General features: G+C 45.6%; 1 protein-coding gene across 1 annotated transcript; it reads left to right on the top strand.

The window, feature by feature from the left end:
- The first annotated feature begins 1,636 nt into the window (after positions 1-1,636).
- TBL3 (transducin beta like 3) lies at positions 1,637-22,122 on the top strand. The gene is made up of 22 exons (XM_065411939.1): positions 1,637-1,701; positions 3,018-3,069; positions 3,198-3,293; positions 4,993-5,040; positions 7,536-7,677; positions 8,268-8,352; positions 9,021-9,191; positions 9,561-9,636; positions 9,774-9,870; positions 10,540-10,751; positions 12,127-12,268; positions 13,149-13,207; positions 14,054-14,157; positions 15,190-15,340; positions 16,026-16,256; positions 17,124-17,194; positions 18,293-18,449; positions 18,879-18,937; positions 19,465-19,568; positions 20,347-20,418; positions 21,285-21,443; positions 21,855-22,122. Exons 1-22 carry the CDS (start codon positions 1,655-1,657, stop codon positions 21,968-21,970), a joined length of 2,451 nt encoding a protein of 816 aa, XP_065268011.1. The 5' UTR covers positions 1,637-1,654; the 3' UTR covers positions 21,971-22,122.
- The last annotated feature ends 2,942 nt before the right edge of the window (positions 22,123-25,064 follow it).

Raw genomic sequence — 25,064 nt, 5'->3', positions numbered from 1 at the left:
TGCCTATTTTTCTGTATGATTGCTGATTCTTTGATTTTTGTTACATAATTAATTTTGCTAGGTGTAAATTATTTAAGATGGTGTAGGAGTATGGTTAGAGAATTTTATTACAGTATGGTAGGATTGATTAGTAAAATCATTAGTTAAGGTATAGCTAAGCAGGACTCCAGTTTCGCTATATAAACTGGGGTCCAAAAGGAAGTTCTTTGGGAACCAACTTCAGGACACAGCCCCAAGAACAGAGCTGCCAGACCTCAACATTCTGCCACTGACATCATGCAGAAACTGGAGTCCCCCAGATGGACCTGATCCTGACTGGCCATTAAGAAAAGTTAATCTGTCTTATTGGGAGTGGTGAGCATTGTTTGTATAGCATGTGTATTTTGTTTATTAACAATCACCAAAAAACACACGTTAAGTAGGATATTACTGTGTGAAGCTCTTTCACTGGTAAAAGATCCTGCAGAGTGTAGGGTTATGCCTGAGCTCACAGAAGGGTAAGGGTGGGTGCCTAAATTGACAGGGTTATGCCTTGAGCCCTAGGACCTGGATAAAGGCGGGTACCCCTAGAGGCTAAGAGTAACAGAACTTTTGGGTGGGTCCTGGAATTTTTGCATGCTTAACCAGTCTCAAGTGTACAAAATGCTTTTTGCACGTGTAATACAGCTGCACATGCAGTTACTCTAATTTGGAAATGTCTAGTATCAGAGGAGTAGCTGTGTTAGTCTGAATCTGTAAAAAGCAACAGAGGGTCCTGTGGCACCTTTAAGACTAACAAGTATTGGGAGCATAAGCTTTCGTGGGTAAGAGCCTCACTTCTGCATCTGAAGAAGTGAGGTTCTTACCCACGAAAGTTTATGCTCCCAATACTTCTGTTAGTCTTAAAGGTGCCCCAGGACCCTCTATTGCTTTTTGAAAATGTCTGCCTTTCTCCATCGGACTTGCTTATAACCTGAAGGGCTGTTGTAAACATTAAGGGCAAATTCAGTGTCTGCTCTGCCAATACACCAGACCATCTGCATGATGAAGGACGTACAAGTACTAGCTGGCATTGACAGCCATCACATCTTTCTCTTCTCCCCCCCCCCCTTGTTTGAAACTGTGGGCTAGGTGCAAAAGCTGCTTAAAATTTGCTTTTTCGTAGGCTACGGGAGGCAGCAATGTGTTAATAAAATATATATTAAAAGTAGATCCTACCCCTACCCGGTTCGCTTGGGCACAGCATGAGTATCTGGAGTAGGGGGGTAAAACCTGGTGTAGTGGCCAAATCCCAGTTTGTCACTCTAGTTTTCAGACACCAATACCGACTAGTGGCATTAGGCTGCTGTGGGTGGCCTTGTTTCCTACCCCCCCAGAGGTGGCTGCACGGCAGGGCAGGGGGAAGGATCCCATCCCCACAGCACACACCGGTCTCCCTGTCTCAGCCCCCGGCACGATCTGCCCGCATTCAACATGGCCGGGGGGCGGGGTACGAACGCCCAGCCCGTACTTAATATGGCGCCCGGGAGAGGTGACGTGTGACGTCAGGTGGGAGCGCCGGAAGTGATGCTTTCGCCCTTGGCAACCTGAGAGCGCCGGAACCACATGTGCTCCCTGCGATCGGTGGGGGGGCGGGGAAGCGAGATTCCGAGCCGCTGAGGGGCCCAGCGGGAGCATGGCGGCTACCCGCCCCGGCAGCGCCCCCGTGCGCTTCAAATCCAAGTGAGCGGTGGGGACGGCGAGGGCATCAGGGAGCCAAGGGGCCGGGGTGTGTGTGTGGAGAGGAGCTGAGATCCCCGGGGAGCCAAGGGGCCGGGGGGGGAGGAGCTGAGTTCCCCGGGGAGCAAAAAGGGCCTGTGGGGCCCCTTGTGTCTCAGAGATCCGAAAGCCTTTTGGGGGTGGCGTGGGGGAGGCATTCTCTGCCTGTGCTGCCGCCAATGTGGAGGGGCCCGTTTGTGCCATCACTTTGGGGGTGCCCTGGTGGGAGCCCTGGTGTTGCTGTGGCGCTAAGGGGTACTGTGGCATAGGGGTGTCTGCCAGGAAGGTGGCTGGGAGGGTGCCAGGCCAGTGGCCAGTCTCTGTGCTGTTGTGCAGATGGGACAAGCCTGGGATTCTGTCACATACACGTGATATCGAGTTTGTCAGATACCAGTTGCTTTCCCCTCCCCAGGCTCTCCTCCCTTCCTTCCAAAGTGCTGCCGCTTAATAGTTGTTATTTAATAACACCCACAGAACACATTGGGAGTGAGGGTTCTACCTCTGGTTCTACCTCTGGCATATTGGTCTCATCTCCTTAAGGAAAAGCTGGGTAGATTTAATACAGAATGATTCCGTACTGTAGAGAATGGTCGGATTTGTCAAACCCACTTTTGACAGGATCTTATCGTCTGTTGCATTCTATAGGTGTTTAACAGTGCTTTTTATCATCACTGTGATAAGGAGCTAGTGAGCAGATTTTGTGCTCAAGCTACTGTTTTACACTGCTCCATTTGAATCACCTGGTTCCAGATCACCTAAACATAACATGATGCACATTGAATCACTGGTAGTTACAATGCTGTCTCAGTGGGGCATGTTTGCCATGTCAGCCTCTGACGCTTTTAGTGGGATAACGCATCTCTATTTGAAACTCAACTTTCACTAGTCCCTGAACACAACAATAAAATAGTTCTGGGAAATCCAGAGTAGTTTGTTGTTGGACTCCCTTGTCTTCACAAACTTGAAGCAGGGATTCATGAAGGAAAAGATGTTACAGGAATAGACTTGAGCAGTTACGTAGAAGCATTTTACTGTAATTTATGTTCCTGGTACATGACTCAGATAATCCATTTCTTTCTATACATAGCACATATTGGTCTTTTTTATTTTCTGATATTTATTTAGCAACAATTTTTCTAGCAGGTTTAATTCTGGTAAGACGTGTACATATAGTGTTCCTGCATATGAATAATCACTTCAAAGTGCTTTTAATGCAAATGGTGTAAACAAATCAGTCTATTTTAACTGTTCTCTATTTATGTTTCTTTTTCTCCTTTCAGCTATGCTGTGTCTAGGAAAATTGAGCCTTTCTACAAAGGAGGGAAAGTTCAGGTAATGCCAAACTCCAAATTCTTTTACTGAAGTCTTTGGGGAGGAAAGTAAACAATGATGTGTTAATGTATAAAAACATACATCAACTCTCTTTTTGGTGCCATAGACTTTTTTTTTTTTTTTTCTAGATCAGCCGAGATGGAAAACACATGTTTTGCCCCTGTGGAACGAAACTAAATATAATGGACATAGCAACAGGAGCCCTTGTTCATAGCATCGAACAGGTGAGATGATGCAAAATCAAACTAACTTAAGTTTTCTAGATTAACTTTTATCTACTAACATGTGATGTATTTAATTCAGTATTTTCAAATGACTTTCAAAGGGTGTTTTACCTTTATTACTGGGGCATTCATCTAAAGGCACTGAGAAGAAAGTTTGAGTATTGAAGAATGAGAAATGTATCTGTATCTAGACAGATACATTATTTATTTGCAATGTCCCTGGCTACTATGAGATTTGAAAACATTTTCAAAGTTTAGTTCTTGCTAGGAAGTGGCTAATACAGTTTCATGTCTCACTATAAAAGAGGGCCTTTTTCACTGGTGCAAAGAAGCAGTTCTGAGTTTCCATGAACAAGCACTGTCTGCACATGGAATGAAAGGGAATGTATTTTTTCCCAGTACTTTTGTACTACACACAGGTTTTTCTTCTTGAATGGACCACTTTCCTACCCATCCAAGTGGGATCCGTGCAGTCATGGTCCACTATATAAATCCCTGGTACACCTTGAGTACTGCGTGCAGTTCCGGTCACTCCATCTCAAAAAAGATATATTGGAATTGGAAAAGGTGCAGAGAAGGACAACAAAAATGATCATGGGTATGGAACAGCTTCCATATGAGGAGAGATGAAAAAGACTGTGACTGTTCATCTTAGAAAAGAGATGACTACAGGTGGGATATGATCGAGGTCTATAAAATCATGAATGTAGGAAGTGTTACTTACTCCTGCACATAACACAAGAACCAGGGGTTACCCGGTGAAATTAATAGGCCAGCAGGTTTAAAACAAACAAAAGAGAGTATTTCTTCACGCAATGCACAGTCAACCTGTGGAACTCATTGTCAGGGGATGTTGTGAAGGCCAAAAGTATGAGTGGGTTCAAAAAGAATTAGATAAGCTCATGGAGGATAAGTCCATCAATGGCTATTAGCCAAGATGGTCAAGGATGCAACCACATGCTCCAGGTGTCCTTAAACCTCCAACTGCCAGAAGCTGGGACTGGACGACAGGATGGATCACTCGAAACTTCCCTGTTCTGTTCATTCCCTCTGAAGCGCTGGCACTGGCCACTCTGAGGCCAGGACACTGGGCTAGATGCACCATTGGTCTGACCCAGCATGGTGGTTTTTATGTACTTGTTATTTATCATGGGAAACTGGATTTAGTCTCAAACTCCAGACCCCAGTGGTGAAACATGCTTGCAGACATGCATCCTGGTGGGCTGAAGCAATATAGTCGGCATGGGAGCTTTCTGGTCAGAGTAGGAAACTTGCCTGTGAACAGTCTCTCTGGAAATTATTCACCTTTTGGATTGCCACTGAAATGAAGAGTCTGCACTTGACAGTGACATGAGCTAAATGAAAGCTAGAAGCAGCTCCCTGGGAAGATATCTCATTCACACACTTCACCCTGTTTCTGTCCCTGTCCCGCATGTCCACAGGTTGGAACTGCTCAGTCAGGGAAAGAAGTGTAGCATTGTGGGAACCAGGATTCCTTAGCCCTGTACATTGTACCCAGTCCTGTTAGTCTTTCTTGTTCATGGGTATTCTGCAGTTTCCTCTGCAGGAGATTCTGTGATGAAGCGCAAGAAACGATGTAGCATGTGTAGGCCATGTAAAACTTGTAAAGAGAATAGGCCAACATGGCAGTTAAAAATATTGCACAGATGATTTAACTGCCTTTTTCTTCCATTTATAGGATGATCAAGAGGACATTACATCATTTGTTCTTAGCCCTGATGATGAGGTATGTGACAAGTTACACTTGGTTCCTTTTTTTTCCATCCCACTTTAATAGGTCCCATAAATAATCATGTCAGCACTGGAGAATATTCTGCATGGAATCATCCTGCACTCGCAAAGGGTGATGGTCCAAATGGGGTCTGATTGGACTCTCCCATCTTTAATTTCTGACAGGATTTTCTAATAAATTTTGTGCAGTCTGAATTGCTACTTCCAACAAACTTGCATCCTGTATAAATTAAAGGGAATTATTATTTAATAATTATTTTACAATAGTGCCCAGAGGTAGCAATCTGGATTGAAACTATATTGTGACAAGCTCCGAGCAAACACATACAGGGAAATGGTCCCTGTCTCAAAAATCTTATAATCTAGGAAGACAAAAAACAGAGCGAAAGGGATGCAATCAAATATATTCAATTTGTTCATGGGCATAGATTGTACCAGCTGCTATTTTAATTTACTCCATGAGTTAACTCTAGACCCATTCTTGCAAATATGCACGTGCTTAAGAGTTTGCAGGATTGGAGCCTATGGTATTAATTTTGATGGAATATTATGACCCAAAGAGCCAAAGATGTTAATGTGACCCAGTCACTGTCCAACACTGAACAGTTTTAAACAAAGTTCAGGGTTTCGTAAACAGAGACATCATCTTCTTAGTACACTGGCAAACACTGCTAATTTGTGTGTTTGTTTTTTAACCTTTTACTAAAGATGCAGGAAAGAAAGAAAAACCACGAAAACATGTGAAATGTAAAACGTTAAGACTTTAATTCTAACAACTTTCACATTTTAAAGGTGGTAATAACTGTCCTTTTTGGGGAAAAGAGAAGGTAGTTGAAATTGACTGGAGCTGTTGTAGTTGCTGTTAAAATCCAGTACTGTTTCCTAGAAGACAAAACAAGGCAAACACAAGAGGGAAGAGAAAAGAATAGTAAAGAGAGAAAATTCAGTCTCTGTCTCTGGTGTTGACTTTCACTTGCAACCTCACTGTTGGAGAAACATAGGCATGGCACATGGTCTCATCAGCCACTCCAAGACCTGGCAAACTTGTACCAGCATCGGGCTGTTTAAAGCATTGCTTTTAACTTACGGCAATGTTGCAAAATGTACAGTCTTGGTTGGCTAATCCGGATGCTTATTAGGGCTTGTCTATACTTACGCGCTGGTTCGGCGGCAGGCAATCGAACTTCTGGGTTCGATTTATCGCGTCTTGTCTGGACGCGATAAATCGAACCCAGAAGTGCTCGCCGTCGACTCCGGTAATCCTGCTCGGCGCGAGGAGTACGCGGAGTCGACGGGGGAGCCTGCCTGCCGCATCTGGACCGCGATAAGTTCGAACTAAGGTACGTCGACTTCAGCTACGTTATTCACGTAGCTGAAGTTGCGTACCTTAGTTCTAATTGGGGGGTTAGTGTAGACCAGGCCTTAGACAGAAGACAAAAGGAAAGAAATAAGAAAAAGGAGAAGGAAGGTCAGGAAGAAAAAGAACATACCAGGGGGAGGACAGTGACAGCAGGAACCAGATCTCTGGGATTCCAACAGGATTTAGCCAGAGCCAGCAGAGATGATGTCATCTGGGTCCTTCTCTCTGGCCTGGTCTGGTCAGGTCAGGACATCTCTCAGGATCAGGATGACGAAGGCCCAGTGGTGTCATGGTGGATCCCAGGGTCCCAGAAGATGGTGGGAGTGGCAGCCATGCTGGTGTAGCTAGCTTCTTCTGTTTTGCCTCTCTCCCAGCCAGTAATTGTTGTTAGCTTGAACTTTATTTTCCCCCTAAGTCTTTTCTTTTAGGGACCCCAAAGGGAACGATTGGTGGAATAGCCCATTCCCTCATTAATTTATTTACCAATTAGGAGTAATTTCCGACACACCAATTTTGATCTGTCAATTTCTGGTCCCATCCTTCTCTTGTTTACCAGGCATAATTTTAACACAGTCATTGAGTTATATTATAATAGGCCTTTTTGTTTGTACTAATAGGTTCTGTGTCCCTTTTGCATCTTGTCCCCGTCACTATTTATTGTTCTAGGTTATTGTGACATTTTATGAACTTATTCACATACCACAATTACAGTAAATTTATAGGCCCAATTATTACAACAGGTCTTTATTAGCTGTTTGTTATTATCTGTAATGCCTTCTTCTGAAAGACTAGCAGTTGCTTCTAAACTTACTTGATATATATATATATTGGGGCGGGGGGACAGAATTTTATCTGTTTGTTGCATTACAGCATTGCGTTTCTGTCCAGTTCATTTGTGATGTACTTACATTTTTATGTTATTTATATGGCTTCCAGGCTTTTGCTATAAAAAAAAATGCTGGGAAATAAATTTAGTTTCAGAATTAGCTTCTTTTGGTAACTGAAATTTCCTGGCTTTTGTCTGTCTCTGGGTTTTCTGAATTTTGCTGTGAACATAATGCAGAATGTGAATATACTGGCTAACTTAATCTCTGTATTTTCCTCTTTTGCCTGCTGTGTGTTTCTGTTAGATTCTTGTGACGGGAAGCCGGGCATTGCTGTTAAAGCAGTGGGAATGGCGACAGAACAAGTGTAGACGTACGTGGAAAGCAATGCACACGGCACCAGTGGCCACCATGATCTTTGACCCCACTTCCACTTTGTTGGCCACAGGTACAGTCTGACTTCAGTGTCGCATGATGGGGGAGTCTGTTTTTGTGATGAAATGACCTTAAGTTCTGTGATGTTAGACAGTGACCCCTGCTGTTCGAATAAAATCAAAAGAGAACTTGAGAGCCTCTCAAGACTTTCCTGTTATTGCAATAAGAAGATTGTTTTTATGTAAAAATATATTATTAATTGAAAATTCTACAAATTATCACCTGCACCTAGAGAGAAGCTTGTCTAGTGGGCTGAGCACGTATCTGGAAATCAGAAAATCCAGCTCTGAAACTCACTCTCTGTCAGGGAGTGGGTGCGGGTGGGGTTGGGCAAGTCCTTTAACTTTTCTGTGTCTCAGGGTCCTCATCTCTGAGTAAGGACAGTAACCGTACCTGTCTTTTGTGAGGACCAGTGAGTTAATACTTACAAAGCCCTCTGAAAATGCAAAGTGCTATAATCCGTGAAACCTCCCTGGGTGTTGTGACTAACTGTTCTCTCTTTCATTTTCCCTCTTCTGCTTTTGTAATCTGTGAAACTGATACAACTGCTAGTGTCCCAGCCCTGCTGTGTTGTTAATTCCTTCATGTCCTTTCTTCTTGTAGGTGGCTGTGACAGCACCATTAAGATCTGGGATGTAGTCAAACAGTACTGCACGCATAACCTGAAAGGATCTACGGGGGTTGTACAGTAAGGAGAAAATCTTCTTATCCTCCATTTTCCGTTAGGGAAACTAGCAGAGACAGTTTTACCAAAACACTGAAATTCCACCCAGGTGTTCTGTCCGAAATAAGGATCAGCAGCTTGGGGATCTGGGTTTGTAACCCCAATTCTGTTAGCAGATCTTGCTGTACAATTGCAGTCTTTGCCAGTCCTTTTGGCTCAATCCCAGTCTGGTCATTAGTATTATCCTGAGATGACTGAGTAAGAAGAGCATTCTGGGTAAGGGAAATGCAAATGACTGTACTAAGCAGGTCCAAAACTGTTCTCGGTTTCCGATTTTTGATCTGCTTAACGGAGGGACCAGGGCTATATCTGGCTGTTGCTTTGGGAGGAAAAGATAGGGAGGGAGATGATGTGGTTAAGGAAATCTGGGAGCTCCAGTTCAGACACCCACAATTGACAGTTTATGGACTCTTTAGAGCATTTCCTAGGGCAAAGACCTATGGTAAATTTTCCCAGTGGGCGGACTGTGGATAAATGAGATTCCACAAAGGAGGTCAATAATTTAAGCCCAGTTCAGCTAATGTGAATGATCTGTCATAGATGCTAGACATTTACGTTATTGCCGTATCAGAGACGATGCTGATTGGTTTGTGCCTGCATTATGCTAATCTCTCTCTACCCTCCCTTGCTAGCATCGTTGAGTTCCATCCCGATATCTCCCGCTTGCAGCTCTTCTCCTCCTCAATGGACTATATAATCCGGATCTGGGACCTGAAATCCAGCAAGTGTATCGCCTCTCTCGACGGCCACTACAGTGCTGTCACCTCTCTGGCTTTTGCTGCAGATAAAGACACGCTCATCAGGTAAACTTGTTATGGGCTTATCAGATATCCATTCAGATTCCCTCTCCCCAAGAAACATATGGCATTCTCGTGCTGCCCATGGGGTTTGCTGTTTGAGAGAAGGAAGGGGTGACAATACAGCACGTTAGGGCTCCGAGAGAGAGAGAGGTTGAGGGTCTGGGTTTCACCTAATCATGCTCTGTGCCTCAGTGTCTCACGTGTAAATTGGAGATAATACTGAACTGCCTCACAGGGTTGTGTGTGGCTTTGTTCATCCCGCGCCTGACCTAGAGAGAGGTTGACCAGCCACAGCTCCACGTCTGACTTTGCTTTGAGATTCTTGGCTGGAAGGTGCTGGTAGTGAATTTTTCTTTATAACCTTTGTTGCAGCTCTGGTCGTGATAAAATCTGTATGGTATGGGACCTGAAAACAAGAGAAGCCAAGAGGACCGTCCCTATATATGAGGTGAGATTACTTCCCCGGTGATATTTGACTTCTAGTCAGGAAAAAAAGGACCTGCTTTTGATTCCAAGTGGTTACTCAGGCTGTTAAATTCTACTTACCTTTTACTGCGCCTCATGGTTTGTCAATGTCTCTCGCAGAGCGTGGAAGCTGCAGTATTGTTACCCGAGGATGGAGATTTCTCACACTTGGGTGTGAAGAAACGAGGGCTTCACTTTCTCACAGCTGGCAGCAAAGGTGAGTGAGCCCCGTGGAATTTCCTGTCTTGTCGCTGCCAGACTCAGGTGTAAGAAGGAGTAAATTACACTCTGTGGCCAGCCATTGTCAGGGCTCGGCACCCTTTCCATTGTCTTGTATCTGTTGAAAGCCAGGTCCAGTTCAGTGAGCCTGTTCTGGCACTCTTGGGATATTTAAGGTAGCACTTTCTCCCCCTCCCCATCTCTGCTAAGCTTTTACAGTCCCAGATACCACGGTGATGAGTGGGGGATGAACGCCTGCTCAGATTTCATAGTCTAGATTTAATTTAGAAAACACCTTCTGTCTTAGGCATCATGTTTACATGAGAAAATTGCACTGGTTTAAATGAAATTGAGTTTTAAACCAGTGCAAACCCCTCTGTGGACACTTCAGTTTGAGTGGCTTATTTTGGTTTAGCTTAAACCTGTTCCTAATCAATTTTAGCTAACCTGAAATAAGTCTGGCTTAGACCAAAGTCAGAGTGTCCAGGCAGCCTTTCACATCCACGGAACTAAATCAGTTTAAAAATCACACCATTAGTTACACCAGCACAGCTGTCTCCTATAGACAAGGCTGGAGTTTGAACGGACACACCTCGGAGGACCTTTCTGAGCATACTGTGCAGGTAACGTAATGCCACTTACAGGCAGTATACATCCCATGCATTAGGGATCCTGCACATCTGGGAAGCCGCCACAGCTGCCTGCGTGTACACCCAGCCCGTGCCCTACCAACGTGTGGACGCCAAGGAGGAAGAAGAGAGCAGCACACACAGTCTGACACACTGCATGCTGGTACCTGGGAAAAATGAGATCGCAACTGTGACTGCTGAGCATAATATCATCTTTTATGATGCCCAGACGCTTCAGCTCAGAAAGCAGGTACCATGTACCAAACCTCAGTGCCTCTTCTCTTCCCCCACCGTACCTTGGGACAACTCCATGTCCAATGACAACATTTTGTCAAATGGTTCCATCTTCCCCAGCTGTTGCTACATCTAAAATGATGGCATCTAAATTAACTGTTACCACTCAAGAGAGAGATCTTGGAGTCATTGTGGATAGTTCTCAGAAAACATCCACTCAGTGTGCAGCGGCAGTCAAAAATGCGAACAGAATGTTGGGAATCGTTAAGAAAGGGATAGATAATAAGACAGAAAATATCATATTGCCTCTATATAAATCCGTGGTATGCCCACATCTTGAATACTGTGTGCAGATGTGGTCACCCCATCTCAAAAAAGATGTATTGGAATTGGAAAAGGTTCAGAAAAGGGCAACAAAAACGATTAGGGGTATGGAACGGCTTCCATATGAGGAGAAATTAATAAGACTGGGACTTTTCAGCTTGGAAAAGAGACAACTAAGGGGGGATGTGATAGAGGTCTATAAAATCATGATTGGTGTGGAGAAAGTAAATAAGGAAGTGTTATTTACTCCTTCTCATAACACAAGAACTAGGGGTCACCAAATGAAATTAATAGGCAGCAGATTTAATACAAACAAAAGGAAGTATTTTTTCACACAATGCACAGTCAACCTGTGGAACTCCTTGTCAGAGGATGCTGTGAAGGCCAAGACTATAACAGGGTTCAAAAAAGAACTAGATAAGTATATGGAGGATAGGTCCATCAATGGCTATTAGCCAGGATGGACAGGAATGGTGTCCTTAGCCTCTTTTTGCCAGAAGCTGGGAATGGGCGACAGGGGATGGATCACTTAATGATTCCCTGTTCTGTTCATTCCCTCTGAAGCACCTGGCATTGGCCACTATTGGAAGACAGGATACTGGGCTAGATGGACCTTTCGTCTGACCCAGTATGGCCGTTCTTATGTTCTTTCCCTTTTCTCCTTGGTACTCAGATCTATTTCCAATGCACAGAGCACAGGTTCATTGATAAGGTTTCTTTGGGAGAGCTTTGCATTGTCCTGAGTTGGTGTCTATGCAGTATGAACCAAAGACCTGGCATCAGGAGTTATAGGTTGTTCTTTGCAGGGATTTCTTCTTAAAGAAATGAAACAGAGACGAAAGGGCAGTGAGGGCCAGACCATCGAGGAATGCTCCACATCCTTAAATGTCTATGTATTTAAATGGAGGCTGTGCTATGTGAGATTGTTTTTAAGCATGGCATCAAATGAAAGATCCCCAGGAATGCACATGAATGCAGTGCTACCAGCCACCGTGGCTGTCATTTGGGTCTTTTGTCGCCAGCTCGTTCCTTGCCTGTTAAGCTGTCTCTTGTTTCGTTGCCCCCAGTTTGCAGGTTACAACGAGGAGGTTCTGGATGTGCGGTTCCTTGGCCCTGCTGACTCTCACATTGTTGTGGCTACCAACAGCCCTCAGCTGAAAGTGTTTGAGCTGGCAACGTCGCACTGCCAGATCCTGTACGGCCACACAGGTACGCAGGGACCTAGAGGCTTGTCAGCTCTGCAATGGGCAGGGAGGAGCTGTGTGGGTCACCCCTGGAACTGGCTTCTCTCCTCCCAAGACTCGTCTGCGTGGTGGCAGCAGTGCCCTCTAGTTCTCCAGAGCAGGATGGAGGCATCTGCTCTGCAGGCGTTGTGCATGGAAGCGCCTGCTGCTCTCCATGCTGTCCCTGTTTTGCTTAAAGAGAAGCCTTTATTCTCCAGGGCTGTTGGTTTAGTATCTTTCGCCAGCACTGAAATCCCCTTAAATTCTAGATAGGGTGTGGGGGGTCGAAGACCGACTCTGAGTGTTAATGCACTTTGTGACTGCAAGTGTCTAATCAAATCACACCAGGTCCACAAACGTAGCCAAGTACTTACTAGAAAACGACAGAGCTCACAGCGTAGGTGTGTTTTTAAGTGCCACAGAGCTTCCCCTCACCCCTACTGGGCGGTGGACTCTGCCTTATTTCATGCATTTCTGTTGTCTAAATACAATATTTTGTTGCTTTCCCTCATGCGTGGGAGGTGCTCCCTGTAACCATCCACAAATCTCATTAGCCTTCAAAACCCTTCTTAAAACCCCCCTTTTTTTTCGTAGCCATCACAGCAACTTGGCAGTGGTTATCCCAGTGGTGTGCTGAGACCGCTGCTGAGCATGCTGACCAGTATTCCCATTGTTCCTTGTGCTGCCCCATCTGTCTGCCTCCATCTGTTATCTCTTGTTTTATATTGGACCCTGCTCTGAAGTGCTTAGAATTAATCTTTTTATTCTGTTTGAAATATGCCTAGGCCAATAGGGTTCTGGTCCACAACTAGGGCTCCTAGGCGCTACAAATAATGAACAATAATTGCTGCCGTCTTTCCTTTCAGAAACCGTTCTTGCCCTGGATGTCTTCAGAAAGGGCTTGATGTTTTCTAGCTGTGCTAAGGTAATCTAATATTTCCTTTCCTGGGTACTTAGTAAGGCCCATTGCTTATAGTGACCTTTATTGTTGTGGGCAGTTTTCTGCTCATTGTCCTTGATTTTGGAAAGGGCTTTTGTACCGATGGAAACTTCTGTCCACTCCACCTTCGAAATTCTAGAGAATATCTAGAGATATCCAAGCTCTTTTTAAATCCTATCATTTGTTTAACATTGTCCTTAGAAAAATATGGGTTGGTTTTATTATACTGGCCCAACAGGAAATCCCAGTTGTTTTATCTTCCTGGGATCTTTAGTATTTGTGCTACTCTTAGTAAGCATGTGAGCTCAGAGCTATTCATTGCTGCAAAAGTGGCTGGGAGCAGCGTGTAGCATAGATGATCAGAGGTAAGGAGACAAGGGGCAGGCTGTCTCAACATGCTCAGAAATAAAGTAACTAATGTAAACTGTAGCTTACCATTATAATGACCTTTAATTTGTCTAGCTTAGTTTGCAGAAACGGAGATTTAGGTTGGATATTAAGAGAGTTTTCTAACTCTGAGAATAGCTGAGCATTGGAAAAGGATAATAGGGCGGTTGTGGAATCCCCTTGAAAGATTTTTAAGCACAGGAGGGTGAATTTAGGTAATCTATTAAGTTCTACATTTCTATGATTCTATGAATATTGCTTGGTCCTGTAAGATGGAATCCCTCATTACAGTTGTCTGTCTGTGCCCTGAAGTGGTGATGATGAAATGACTGCAGGCATAGATTTTTTTATTTTATTTTTTTTAATACCAGGCACACTGGCTATTAATACTAATCTATTCACTTGTCAGAAAAGTATAACTGTTTGCCTCCTTTCCTGTTTCAGGACAGAAGCCTCCGGGTTTGGCGGATGGATAAAGCAGGCGATGTGGTCTGCGTGGCCGAAGGATTGGGTCATGCCCATGGAGTGGGTGCGCTGTCTTGCTCAAGGTAACGGAGGCATCAGTCTTCTTACATGTGGTCTGTGTTCACAATGAAGAAACCACACTCTGTTTGAACCAAGGCTGCTGCCTCTGCGGTATCCCAGGCCAGTCATGGTAAACGTGTTGACTTGTAATGTGATAAAGTTGGAAGAGAGACTTTTTTTGGCCCACCCTGTTGCCTCACCACCCCCAGCTCTTATGTTTGCGCTTCTCCTCTTTGTCCGTCTGGCTCAAGTTTGTCTAGGGCAGGGGTCGGCAACGTTTGGCACGCGGCTCGCCAGGGGTAAGCACCCTAGCGGGCCAGGCCAGCTTATTTACCTGCTGACGCGGCAGGTTCGGCCGATCGCGGCCCCCACTCACCGCGGTTCGCCGTCCTGGGCCAATGGGGGCGGTGGGAAGCGGCGCGGACGAGGGATGTGCTGACCGCGGCTTCTCGTCGCCCCCATTGGCCCGGGACAGCGAACCGCGGCCAGTGGGGGCCGCGATCGGCCGAACCTGCCGCGTCAACAGGTAAATAAGCTGGCCCGGCCCGCTAGGGTGCTTACCCTGGCGAGCCGCGTGCCGAACATTGCCGACCCCTGCTCTAGAGGAACAAAAAGCTGCAGGAGCCTTGATCCATCTAGCTCCTGGATTACGTTACAGTGACTTAGAGAGGGAAGGGGAGAAACACAGAGATAATAGACCTTGCTGGGAAATCTTGCTTGTTTATAAACTCTTCTCCTTTCTTCACATTTGTTTCTATTTGGAGTCCAATTTCTGTATTCAAAAGGTGCAATTCATTAAGTGATATTTGGCTCAGAGGAGTAATGGTGCCTGTGGCAAATAGCTGAACTGCTGGGGGCTGTTGTAAGGGTTTAAATGAAATGAACCGAAGCTTTTGAAAACATTCAAACGCTGAGCTGTTTGAAATCCCAACTGAGTGCGTAGGATGGTGCTGGAGAAAGAAAAGCCATTTTCTCTGTGCAGGTGAAGCAATTGTTTTGCTTTATTGCATTTGACATTTTTCCTCTTCATATCTTCCCCCCACTCCTGCTTCCAGAATGAAAGAGAGCTTTGTAGTCACCAGCAGCCAAGACTGTACGATCAAAGTCTGGAATCTCCCAGAGTCCCTCACTGCCAAAACAAAAGCAGGCTTGGTCTCCAGCCCTGAAATCCTTCATGCCCACGTGACGGAGAGGGGTCACGACAAGGTAAAACCTCAGTGGACTTGAGAAGGTTCTTTTTCTGTGGAAGCTCAGCGAGGCAGTTCTTGTGCTCTGTGCTTTGAGTGCCTTTGGCCGCAAGGTCCAGTACTTCGTAAAACATACGTTTATGGATTCCAGGCAGTAACATGACTGGTGAAATAACTTCCACTGACATCAGACAAGGAAAATCAATGATTTATTTGTAAAGTGGAGGCTAGGGAAATCCCCCCTGAAACTATTTGTTCCTTTCGCTAAAAAATAATTTCCCAAGCCAGGGCATGTATTTTTCTCCCCTCTCTGTCTGTGGCTTTCATTCAGATGTTTTAGTTCTCCTCTAGGAATCTCAGATCAGTACAGGAAACAGATGTGTGTCTGAGACTGACGGAGTTAGTGGGACTTGGCTTGGGGGCACCTGCCTATAAGCATAGAACAGCTGCACAAAAGGAAAGATTTCATGTGCTGTGGAGATCACATCATGGGAAAATGTTGTATTTAGTTTCTAGTTGAGCTGTAACAGGTGTGTTAGCTGTAAAACAGGTAAGGTCCTGGGAACAATGAATCTTGAGGGCTCAGAATGAGCATAGCCAGAACTTGTACCTCTCTCACGCCTCCGTTCTCAGCCCTGGGCTACCCTGGTTAGTGCTGGCAAGAGAATTTCATTGCTTCGCTCCTTTTGTGTGACTTTCTCTAGGATATAAATAGTGTGGCGGTTTCTCCAAATGACAAACTGATTGCCACCGGCTCACAGGACAGGACGGCCAAGCTGTGGTCCTGTCCTGATTGCTCTCTGATGGGCATCTTCTCGGGACACACGCGTGGGATCTGGTGCGTGCAGTTTTCTCCTGTGGATCAAGTCTTGGCCACCTCCTCAGCAGATGGCACTGTGAAGCTGTGGGGTCTTCATGACTTCAGCTGTCTGAAGGTAATGAAAATTCAAACTCCTGGGTCGTCTAGACAAACACTTGAATGTGGCAGAGATTCGTCAGGGCTGCTCCAAACAGACACGGCTTGGCCAGACTAGCAGAAGTGTAACAACACTGCCGTGATGAGGGAAAAGCTGTTCAGGCCTGGGTTTGTTCTCCAGGCCTCCAGGCCTGCACAGGCAGCAACCCCTTAGCAATACTCTTGAGTAACCTGCTTCCTTCTCTGGCCAACCCAGGAGCAGTGCAGGCTGGATTGACGGGACAGAGATAGGACCTTGGAGGAAATGGGCATAGAACAGAGTAATTTGACTCTTGGTCTTCAATGGAGAAACATCTCTCCAGTCTGTCTCATTATTAGGAGGAGGTAGATGCTAAATTGCACCCTTCTTATTGCATGCTCCTACCTTTAGATAACTTAGTAGTCCTAGTGCTGTGATCCCCACGTGACTCTTCCCCGATGGTGTTATCTCCCATCTGAATGTTTGCTTGACACAATAAGCAGGTGAATCAACTTTTCAGCAGCTGACTGATCCAGTTAATGTAAATGTCTCGCTCTGATCATGCTGTGATTTAACCTTGGATTGCATGTTCAAGCAGTTACACTAAGCTTTTATAAAGTAGTACTGGGGTGCGTCTTTTCTTCCCTCCTACCTCTCCCACCCTGTAGCAAAACACGGGTTCCAGGGATATGGTCTGCCTGCTTGGAACTTCTTTATCTAGAATCTGGGTACAGATTTTGTTCTCGTGAAAGAAGAGCGCCATTCCAAACTGCCTCTTAGCCCCAAACAGCGAGGCATGGTCTCCCCTGTGACCTGGCTGTCTAATATTCTGTTACTTCTTTTTATACTTATTTTTTTCCCACCCAGACTTTTGAAGGTCACGACGCCTCTGTGCTGAAGATAGTTTTCGTGAGCCGGGGGACACAGCTGCTTAGTAGGTATGACCTTTCTCTAGGAGCCTAAGTGAAGCTAGGCCAGTGCAGCGAACAGAGGCTTGAGCGGGAGGTTGAGTTGTTGATTTGAAAATCCCCTTTCCCAGGGAGAGAGGTGTGCTCGGCAGGTGGGATTCTGACGAGAGAGGGAACCACATTCAGTTCTGGAGTAAGCAGGTGAGACTCCCATTGAAGTCAGAGGGAGTTGGGCCTGCTTATGCTGACACTGGATTTGGGTCTCAAACCAGCAACCAGATGAGTCATCACCAGCTGCCTTGACTGTAGCCCTTTCCCAGAAGCAAATTGTACGTTCACCTTGCTGATGGGAAAATCCTCGATTTCTGCTCAGCTTTCCTGAAGTGCTAGTTCCGCCCCTACTCGTCCTCCAGTCTAGCACCTGTGCTGTTCTGTTCCAATAACCTCCACTGAACTATCTGGGACATGAGATATACCCAATACATGGGCAGCTCTGAAGGGGCATTTCACCTCTTGTGGCGGGCGTGAGCAGCAGAGGAAGGGTTAATCAGCCAAAGGGAAACGAATGCAGACCCCTCAAGGAAAGGATTTTCTGCCTTTACTAGTTGTAAACAGAAATAAAACCTGAATGAATGATCTTTGCACTCTCCAAGCAGAGAGAAATGGAAAAAGCCAATGAACTGCATACACAGCGAGACGTACATTGGGGTTTAAAACTCTTAGTTCAGAGAAGAAGAATGGTTCAGCCGCTAAAGCGCTAGCCTGGGTCTTGGGAGACACCGGTTCAGTTCCCACATCTGCTACCGACTTCCTGTCCCCAGCAAGTCACTTACTCTCTGTGCCTCAGTTCCCTGTCTGTACAATGGGGATAAGAGCACTGCCCTGCCTCCCAGGGTTGCTGGGAGGGTACATACATTCGGATTCTGAGTGCCTCAGATACTGCCATGATCGGGGATTTGGTTTAGTTTGAAATGATTTTTAACCTGACAGGGTCCCGTGATGGTGTGAGAGTGTCACTTTTACCAAGCCCTCACTTCTGACAGGTTGCAGCAGAGCAAGACTAGGACTGTCCAGTGCCGATTTAAATCCAGGGATTTACATTTGGTTTCTCTTTCCCCTTTCCAAAAGCGGTTCCGATGGGCTCTTGAAACTTTGGACGATTAAAACAAATGAGTGTGTGAAAACCTTAGACGGTCATGAAGATAAAGTGTGGGGTCTCCACTGTAACAAACAGGATGACCTGGTCGTGACAGCATCCAGCGATTCCTGTGTCATCCTGTGGAAGGTATCGTACATGGTCCTCCTTCAATTTGCTTTAAGAAAAGAATGGAGGGAGTGTGGTCTAGTGGTCAGAATGCAGGACTGGGAGCCAGGCTGCCTGAGTTCTGCTTTCCTCATCCTCCCCATCTGTAAAATGGGGATAGGCAGATACTGATTTCAGCCGAGAACAGCACTGGCTACTTCTCTCTAAAGGCAGAGACAGGAAAAGGCCCTGAGCAGCCTGCAAGCAATGAAAGGCACAATGGGAACACCAGCGAAGGGGAAAGGGTCAAGTCCATGGTACTGTACATAATTTGGGGAGCAGCTAGATTCAGCATTTGAAACCCCACGTAAAGATCTTGTTGTGGAGCACATGCTCCTGCTGAAAAGATGGGCAGGAAATCAAACTCTGTTTAAGCAAGACTGACAGCGGTTGTGTTGTGATCTGTTAAAGGATGTTACAGAAATTGAACTGGAAGAGGAGCAAGCTAAGCAAGAGGAGCAGATTATGAAGTGAGTAACCCTGAGCAATACTTTGGATAGTATATTTTCTCCTTTATCATGTGCCATCCCCATGAAACTGCACTTAAAGCCTTCCCTTTCCTTCTTATTCATAAAGCAAAGCCTTTGTTTATCTGGTTGTCTGCCCTGTAATCTCTCTTAGCTCTTCATCCGCTGGTGTAGGTTATCTTTGCTTCCCATAAAATCTTCATATAATAACTATTAGCTTGGAAGTCAATGAACTTCAAGGTTCTGTACTGCTGAGATAAGCCAAGTCAGACCATTGAAACTTACTCATCATTCATTTTCTCCTGTGTCAGCCAGCACAGAATAGCTCAGGAACCCCTTTAACATAATGCCAGGATAATTATCGACACAATGAGGGCACTGTGGTTTTCACTGGCTAGCCTACTTTTATTATCTTCTTGGCACTAAATCTCTATGCATTGTTAGCATTGAATTTGCTGCATTCTGCATAACGTTTTGTTCTCTCAAGCAAACGAACCTCTGACAACCTCTTCTCCCTGACTGCATTACAGAGATCAAGAGCTTTCCAACCTGCTCCATGAGAAAAAATACCTGAAAGCTTTAGGGCTGGCAATCTCTTTGGATCGGCCACACACGGTGCTGACAGTGATCAAGGGTAGGTGTCCATTGTCAGTCAATGTTCTTTCTGGAGTCTTCCAAATCATTCCCTTCTGTCAGGTAAAGGAGACAGAAACCCAGAGTCCAGGAGCCACCCACTTCTATTTTCCCCTTTTCTTGTCACCTCTATTTTTTTATTTGAAACCACCAATGCCCCACTGCATTGTGCCCAACAGCAAATGTTTCCTCTGATCTCAAAGCACAAGCGCATCTCAGGAAAGGTCAGAGCATGACCGACGTTAAACACAGCACTTTACAGACCTCAATGGCTCCTCTAAGCGTCGTGCACAGTGACTGACTGTCCAGGGGCAGTGGGCCTTGAGTTAGAGGACAGGGCAGCTTTCATCCCTAAAGCCAACAGCCTGAAACCAGACTCTTTATTGAGGTTAATTGTTACTTTGCAGTATTTTGTCTGCTCATGGCAGTGACTCCACAAACAGCTCTTCACAGCGCTGAGGGTCAGGTTGCTGATTTGGTTTTCCCGGAGATCAGATTCAGGTTTAGAGTTTGGCAGAGAAACTAGGCCTAGCTTTCATGTGTTTTCATTGGTGATGAGGAATTGGGCTGAGCCAGGGTGTTGACGCAGTACAGTATGCTAAACATTCTGAGTGAACGCAAAAAAACAGCACGCCTTAAGATATAGTGTTGCACACTCATTAAATACCCCAAATTGTTGGATACTTTCTGCTTCCAAAGCTTGGCTTCTGATTGTAACCTTTTTATTTTCTAGAAGTTAATCTTACCATTATTTCCTGTCTCTTCGCTTTCCCCTTTAGTTATCCTTAAGGAAACCAATGGGAAAGAGAACTTAGAAAAGAACATCCTTAGACTGCGGAAGGATCAGAAAGGTTAGTTGAGCTATTGCTCATGTGACTAAAAGAGTATTTTAGATTAGAAGCCTGTTTTCTGTACTGAAACTAGAAGGACTAGAATCTTCCTTCTATTCACTCCTTCATCACTGGCCTCCCACCCTGCCCAGCGCGACTGCTGCTATCAGTAAGGGTGCCAGTGGTGATGTAGGTAGCTACAGGCTGGTCTGTGGCCACACACTGCTGCCATGCAATGTTCCTTTTCACCCTGTCAAGTATCAGAGGGGTAGCCGTGTTAGTCTGAATCTGTAAAAAGCAACAGAGGGTCCTGTGGCACCTTTAAGACTAACAGAAGTATTGGGAGCATAAGCTTTCGTGGGTAAGAACCTCACTTCGAGGTTCTTACCCACGAAAGCTTATGCTCCCAATACTTCTGTTAGTCTTAAAGGTGCCACAGGACCCTCTGTTCCTTTTCACCCTGGTAGCATTTTCCATCCAGGTGTGTCAAAGCATCACAATGCCCCTAGGAGGCAGCTACGTTCTATTAGCCCTATTTTGCAGATGGGGAAATGGCGGCACACAGGAGAATAAGTAACTTGCCCAAGTTGGGTCCGGAGCAGAGCTAGGAATTTAGAACCCGGAGATTTGCATCCCTGTCACCATCTCTGTTCACAAGGCCACTTCCATACGTTATGATTAGTTGTTCTCAATCAATCCAGTGAGGGACTCTCTATACAATTACTATTGGCCCCCAAGCTTGTCACTCAGTCTTGCATGGAAGCTTGCCTGACCTGGCGGGTATGAAAACAGATCCCTCCTGAACTGGCATCTCTTGTGGGGTGATGTTGCCCTTGAGCTTGCGTGTGTGAACCGCACACTCCTGAATTTCTGGCTTTTCTCTGTAGAGTTAGTGTTGAAGTTTTTGGTGACATGGAACACAAACTCTCGAAACTGCCATGAGGCTCAGGCTGTCCTTGAAACCCTCCTAAAGCACGAAGCGCCAGAGTGTCTCCTGCAGTATGAGGGGATTAAAACTGCTGTGGAATCCCTTCTGCCTTACACCGGTGAGTTAGAAAAGAGACCGCATCTCAGCTCCGTTCAAACGTTGGCACAGTTGTCTCGCTCAGTGGCAACTCCTCCAGCACCAGCATATGGCGTCTGATCTCAGCCATGCCCTAGATCCAGGTCTCTGAGCTGTGCCTCGGACACAGCTTGTAGACAACAATACAGTATAGTGTTGCCAGCTGTATTGTCCTTCCATCCTCATACCAGTGCTATGTGGAATGAATAATTGCTTCCTGGCGTCTTATTACCAGCACTGAAAAATAATTGTTCAAAGTCTGTGAAGATGATACACACTCAGCATCCTCTCCTTCCCCCGTTAGCCTCAGTCAGGGCAGAGAAGAGAATTCTCTCTGATTTTCCTTGAACTTAACCCTTTCTGCTTAGCCATAATTTTTCTTTCCTCTTTACAGAGCGCCATTTCCAGAGACTCGGCCGCTTATTGCAAGCCTCCATGTTCATCGATTTCATGTGGCAAAATATGAGACTAGCAGATGTGTCAAAGTGGGAAGAGGACATGAGTCTGTGACCTTTTATATGCTGCTTGCAGTATGCTGAGGGGAATGACTGGCGAGCCAAGGACACGCACACTGACTGCAGTGCTGGACGCTAACATTAGTTGGCTTCTCCCCCACCCCCCCCCCAAGGTGCAGTTTGAGTATTTTTATAATAAATATTTCAAGTTCGATTTTATAAATGAGTGAGTCCAGTCTCGACTTGCTGTCTCCTCAGTGCCGTAGATAAGGAGGGGATAGGCTGCCTGCCCGAGTCGGTCTCCTGCTGTGTCCGTTCTAGAGCAAAGGTCCTCTTATCATTAGCACTGCACCCTGTTGGGAGACCATCCCAAACCCCCGATTTCTGTCTATGCACCAGCCTCTGCTCATTCTCCTCTGTATTGACTTCCAGGGAAGTATCCCTCGCTTATGGTGAGCTTGCTAAGACTTCAGCTCGCTTGTGGCTGTGTAGGTTGGGTGTTGGTGCACACAGCCCTTTCCTTAGGGTAACCTGGGGCATGGAGGGGGTGGGCATTACCAGCTTTCCATTCTACTCGAGAAAAAGACAGACAAATGCAAGCAATGTTTCCTGGGATGGATGCAGTAGACTTGCGTCACTGAAGCTGTTTGGAGGGTCATAGGAGCACACAGGTAAAGGGTAAAGTCCTAAATCTCATTGTTACTGAGCTGCTTGCTAATCTACAGCTGTGCAATAGGTAAGCAGATGCATCCCTAGAGAGTAGAGAGGGAGGAAGTTGCTTCTTAATGGCTTTTAATTTCTCTGTCTTGTCTGCATCTTTCTCCCTGTGAGAAGGAAACAGGAATTCCTCAAGTTGCTACAATGTATCGTAGCAGGAGGAGCAGTTTAAAGCTACTAATTCCCATAATAAGCAATTTCAGTCTTTAATCTTCAAAAGGAGAGGCTGCAGCACAAACTATACACTATTCAAAGGGTGTGCTTGTGCTGAGCTGTCCGAGTTTATAGAGACAGTCCCGATATTCAAGGCTGTGTCTTATATAGTACTTATATAGTACTGTGCCTTGTACTCCCCCATCTCCTGTCCTGATTATTCACACTTGCTATCTGGTCACCCTAGCTGAGATGCAGGAAGTGATTCAAGAAGGGCAGTGCCTGGGGAGTGGATAGGAGGCGAAGAGGTTGAAAAATAAACAGCAAGTACCACCCATTTTAGTCTGGAAGGAAGTAAAGCCTAAGAAACCAAACTGAGAACTGCCCCAGGGCAGCCATGAGACAATTGCAATGCCGCAGCCCTGCAGGGATGCCAAATGAGCAGTCACAAGATTCTGGAGGAAGGACTGTTAAAGAAATCACAGTCCATCCTGGGGCAGACATCTGGCTGTTACCCAAGGTTGTGGCCACGTGTTGAAATCTTTCTTTACACGGGCAAACTGAATTCAGGCATTTCCTAACTTTTCCATGTTTGACTTTGCAACCTTAATGTTCTTTTCACGTAGTTTTCGTCTGTAATTCTGTTCCTAGATGACTGGTTCCCTGTACATCCCCAGGGAGCTCTGACAATCCACAGGAGCTGCCCCAGGTTCCTAAGCTGTGCCCATCACCCTCGAAACTCACCACCTTGGATTGCTGCCAAAATTTAATTCCTAAAAGCAGCAGACCCTTGAAATGTAAAATAAACTGGGTACTGTGTCAGAGTTCTAAGCAACAGAGAGAGGTGTTCTAGCATATGTTTAATCCAAACCGAGGCGTAAATACATGTAATTCAGAACGATAAATACCTTGCAAGCTGAACAAAAGAGCTTGGTTCATAGTGATCTCACAGGCCTGGCTCAGAAAGTCAGAATAACAGATTTATGGAAGGGTAATTAAATTACTGCTCGGAGGGGATAGCTTAAAAAAGCACCTGTGAATTAAAAATAGGTTTTTCCATGAGCATCTTCGCGAGTGAGTTTACAAGTCGGAATGGTTGTGTAAAGGGTGAATTTAAGCTAATATTAGAGAATCTTCATTGGCAGTCAACACCTAACTCATAAGGGGGGAAATTCACACCAGAGACCTGATCCAAAGAATGACTATCCTCCACACAGATAACAAATGATACCATGGGATTTATGCGCCCAAGCCCGTACGGACCTGCCTTGGAAGGATAAAGCCAGCCAGCCAAGCTGCCTAACAGCTTGAATTTTCAGTTTTGGTGGCCGATCTGCAGATCCAGCGTGATTCACACAAACGGTTTGACCAGTACGTTGAATTCATTCATGATTCAACAACATCCCAAATTGACCTGCGAGCAGTTTGGAGACAGAGTGGAGGACCGGACAGTTTGAATAAATGGTTCCTATGATTTATTCACTTGGCTCTACCAAAATAAGCGAAAGGAAGTCTGGGTTAGAGAACGCCCTCTCCTCCCATCAAATGTGATGGTTTCATCCAGTAGTGTCTGATTGTTTCCAAGGGTGGGGACTGAACCGCCTAATGCTGCAGTGGAGCCTAAGAGAATACATGTGCTGAAGTGTGTGAGATGTGGTTACAATGTGTAAAGCAAACTGAGCCCAGCCTGCACTGATCTAACACTGCACTTTCGGATAAGTCTTTTAGAAGAAGGCTGGTCTGGTGGTTTGGTTGCTGGCCTTGCGCTTACAAGATGAGGGTTCGATTTCCTACTCTGATTTTCTGCGTGACCTTGACCAAGTCACTTAGCCTCTGGGCCTCAGTAATGGGGTAAAGCAATCATTAGGTCAATGGCTGGGATTAATTTAACTCTAAAGTTTAACCTCTTAACCAGTTAGTGGGCCAAAGCCTCAGCTGGCGTAAACAGCTCTACTGAAGTCAATGAAATGACCCCATTTACGCCAGTTGTGGATCTGGTACAGTATCTCCAGCAGGGACAATTCTGCGGCATTCCAGCCTCCAGTTCTTCCCGTGTGAACAGCGAAACTAGTGCATTAACGCAAACCAGCCAGTCAAGCAACCACGCAAGAGCAGCTTCCAACCAGGAGTTAAAGGCCGAGTCCATCCTCTCAGCACACGACCATCACAAGCGCTGAGCTTCCTCCGTCAGCTTCCCACAAAGATGGCCGAGCAAGGCTAATGTCAGGAATTTCAGCCACTGCAGTCTCCTCCCTCCAGCTCAGGGCGATAACGGAATC

This window comes from Emys orbicularis, chromosome 10 (genome assembly GCF_028017835.1).
Source record: "Emys orbicularis isolate rEmyOrb1 chromosome 10, rEmyOrb1.hap1, whole genome shotgun sequence".
NCBI lineage: Eukaryota > Metazoa > Chordata > Testudines > Emydidae > Emys > Emys orbicularis.
Note: the sequence above shows the minus strand (reverse complement) of the source record. Positions and strands in the feature narration are given on the sequence as shown.

What these genes read in the sequence shown, in the direction of transcription:
- TBL3 (XM_065411939.1), top strand. Translation starts at nt 1,655, where the DNA reads ATGGCGGCTACCCGCCCCGGCAGCGCCCCCGTGCGCTTCAAATCCAA. An exon ending in CCCGTGCGCTTCAAATCCAA is followed by an intron (nt 1,702 to 3,017) that starts GTGAGCGGTGGG and finishes TTCTCCTTTCAG; the next exon opens with CTATGCTGTGTCTAGGAAAA. An exon ending in TCTCACAGCTGGCAGCAAAG is followed by an intron (nt 9,871 to 10,539) that starts GTGAGTGAGCCC and finishes CCCATGCATTAG; the next exon opens with GGATCCTGCACATCTGGGAA.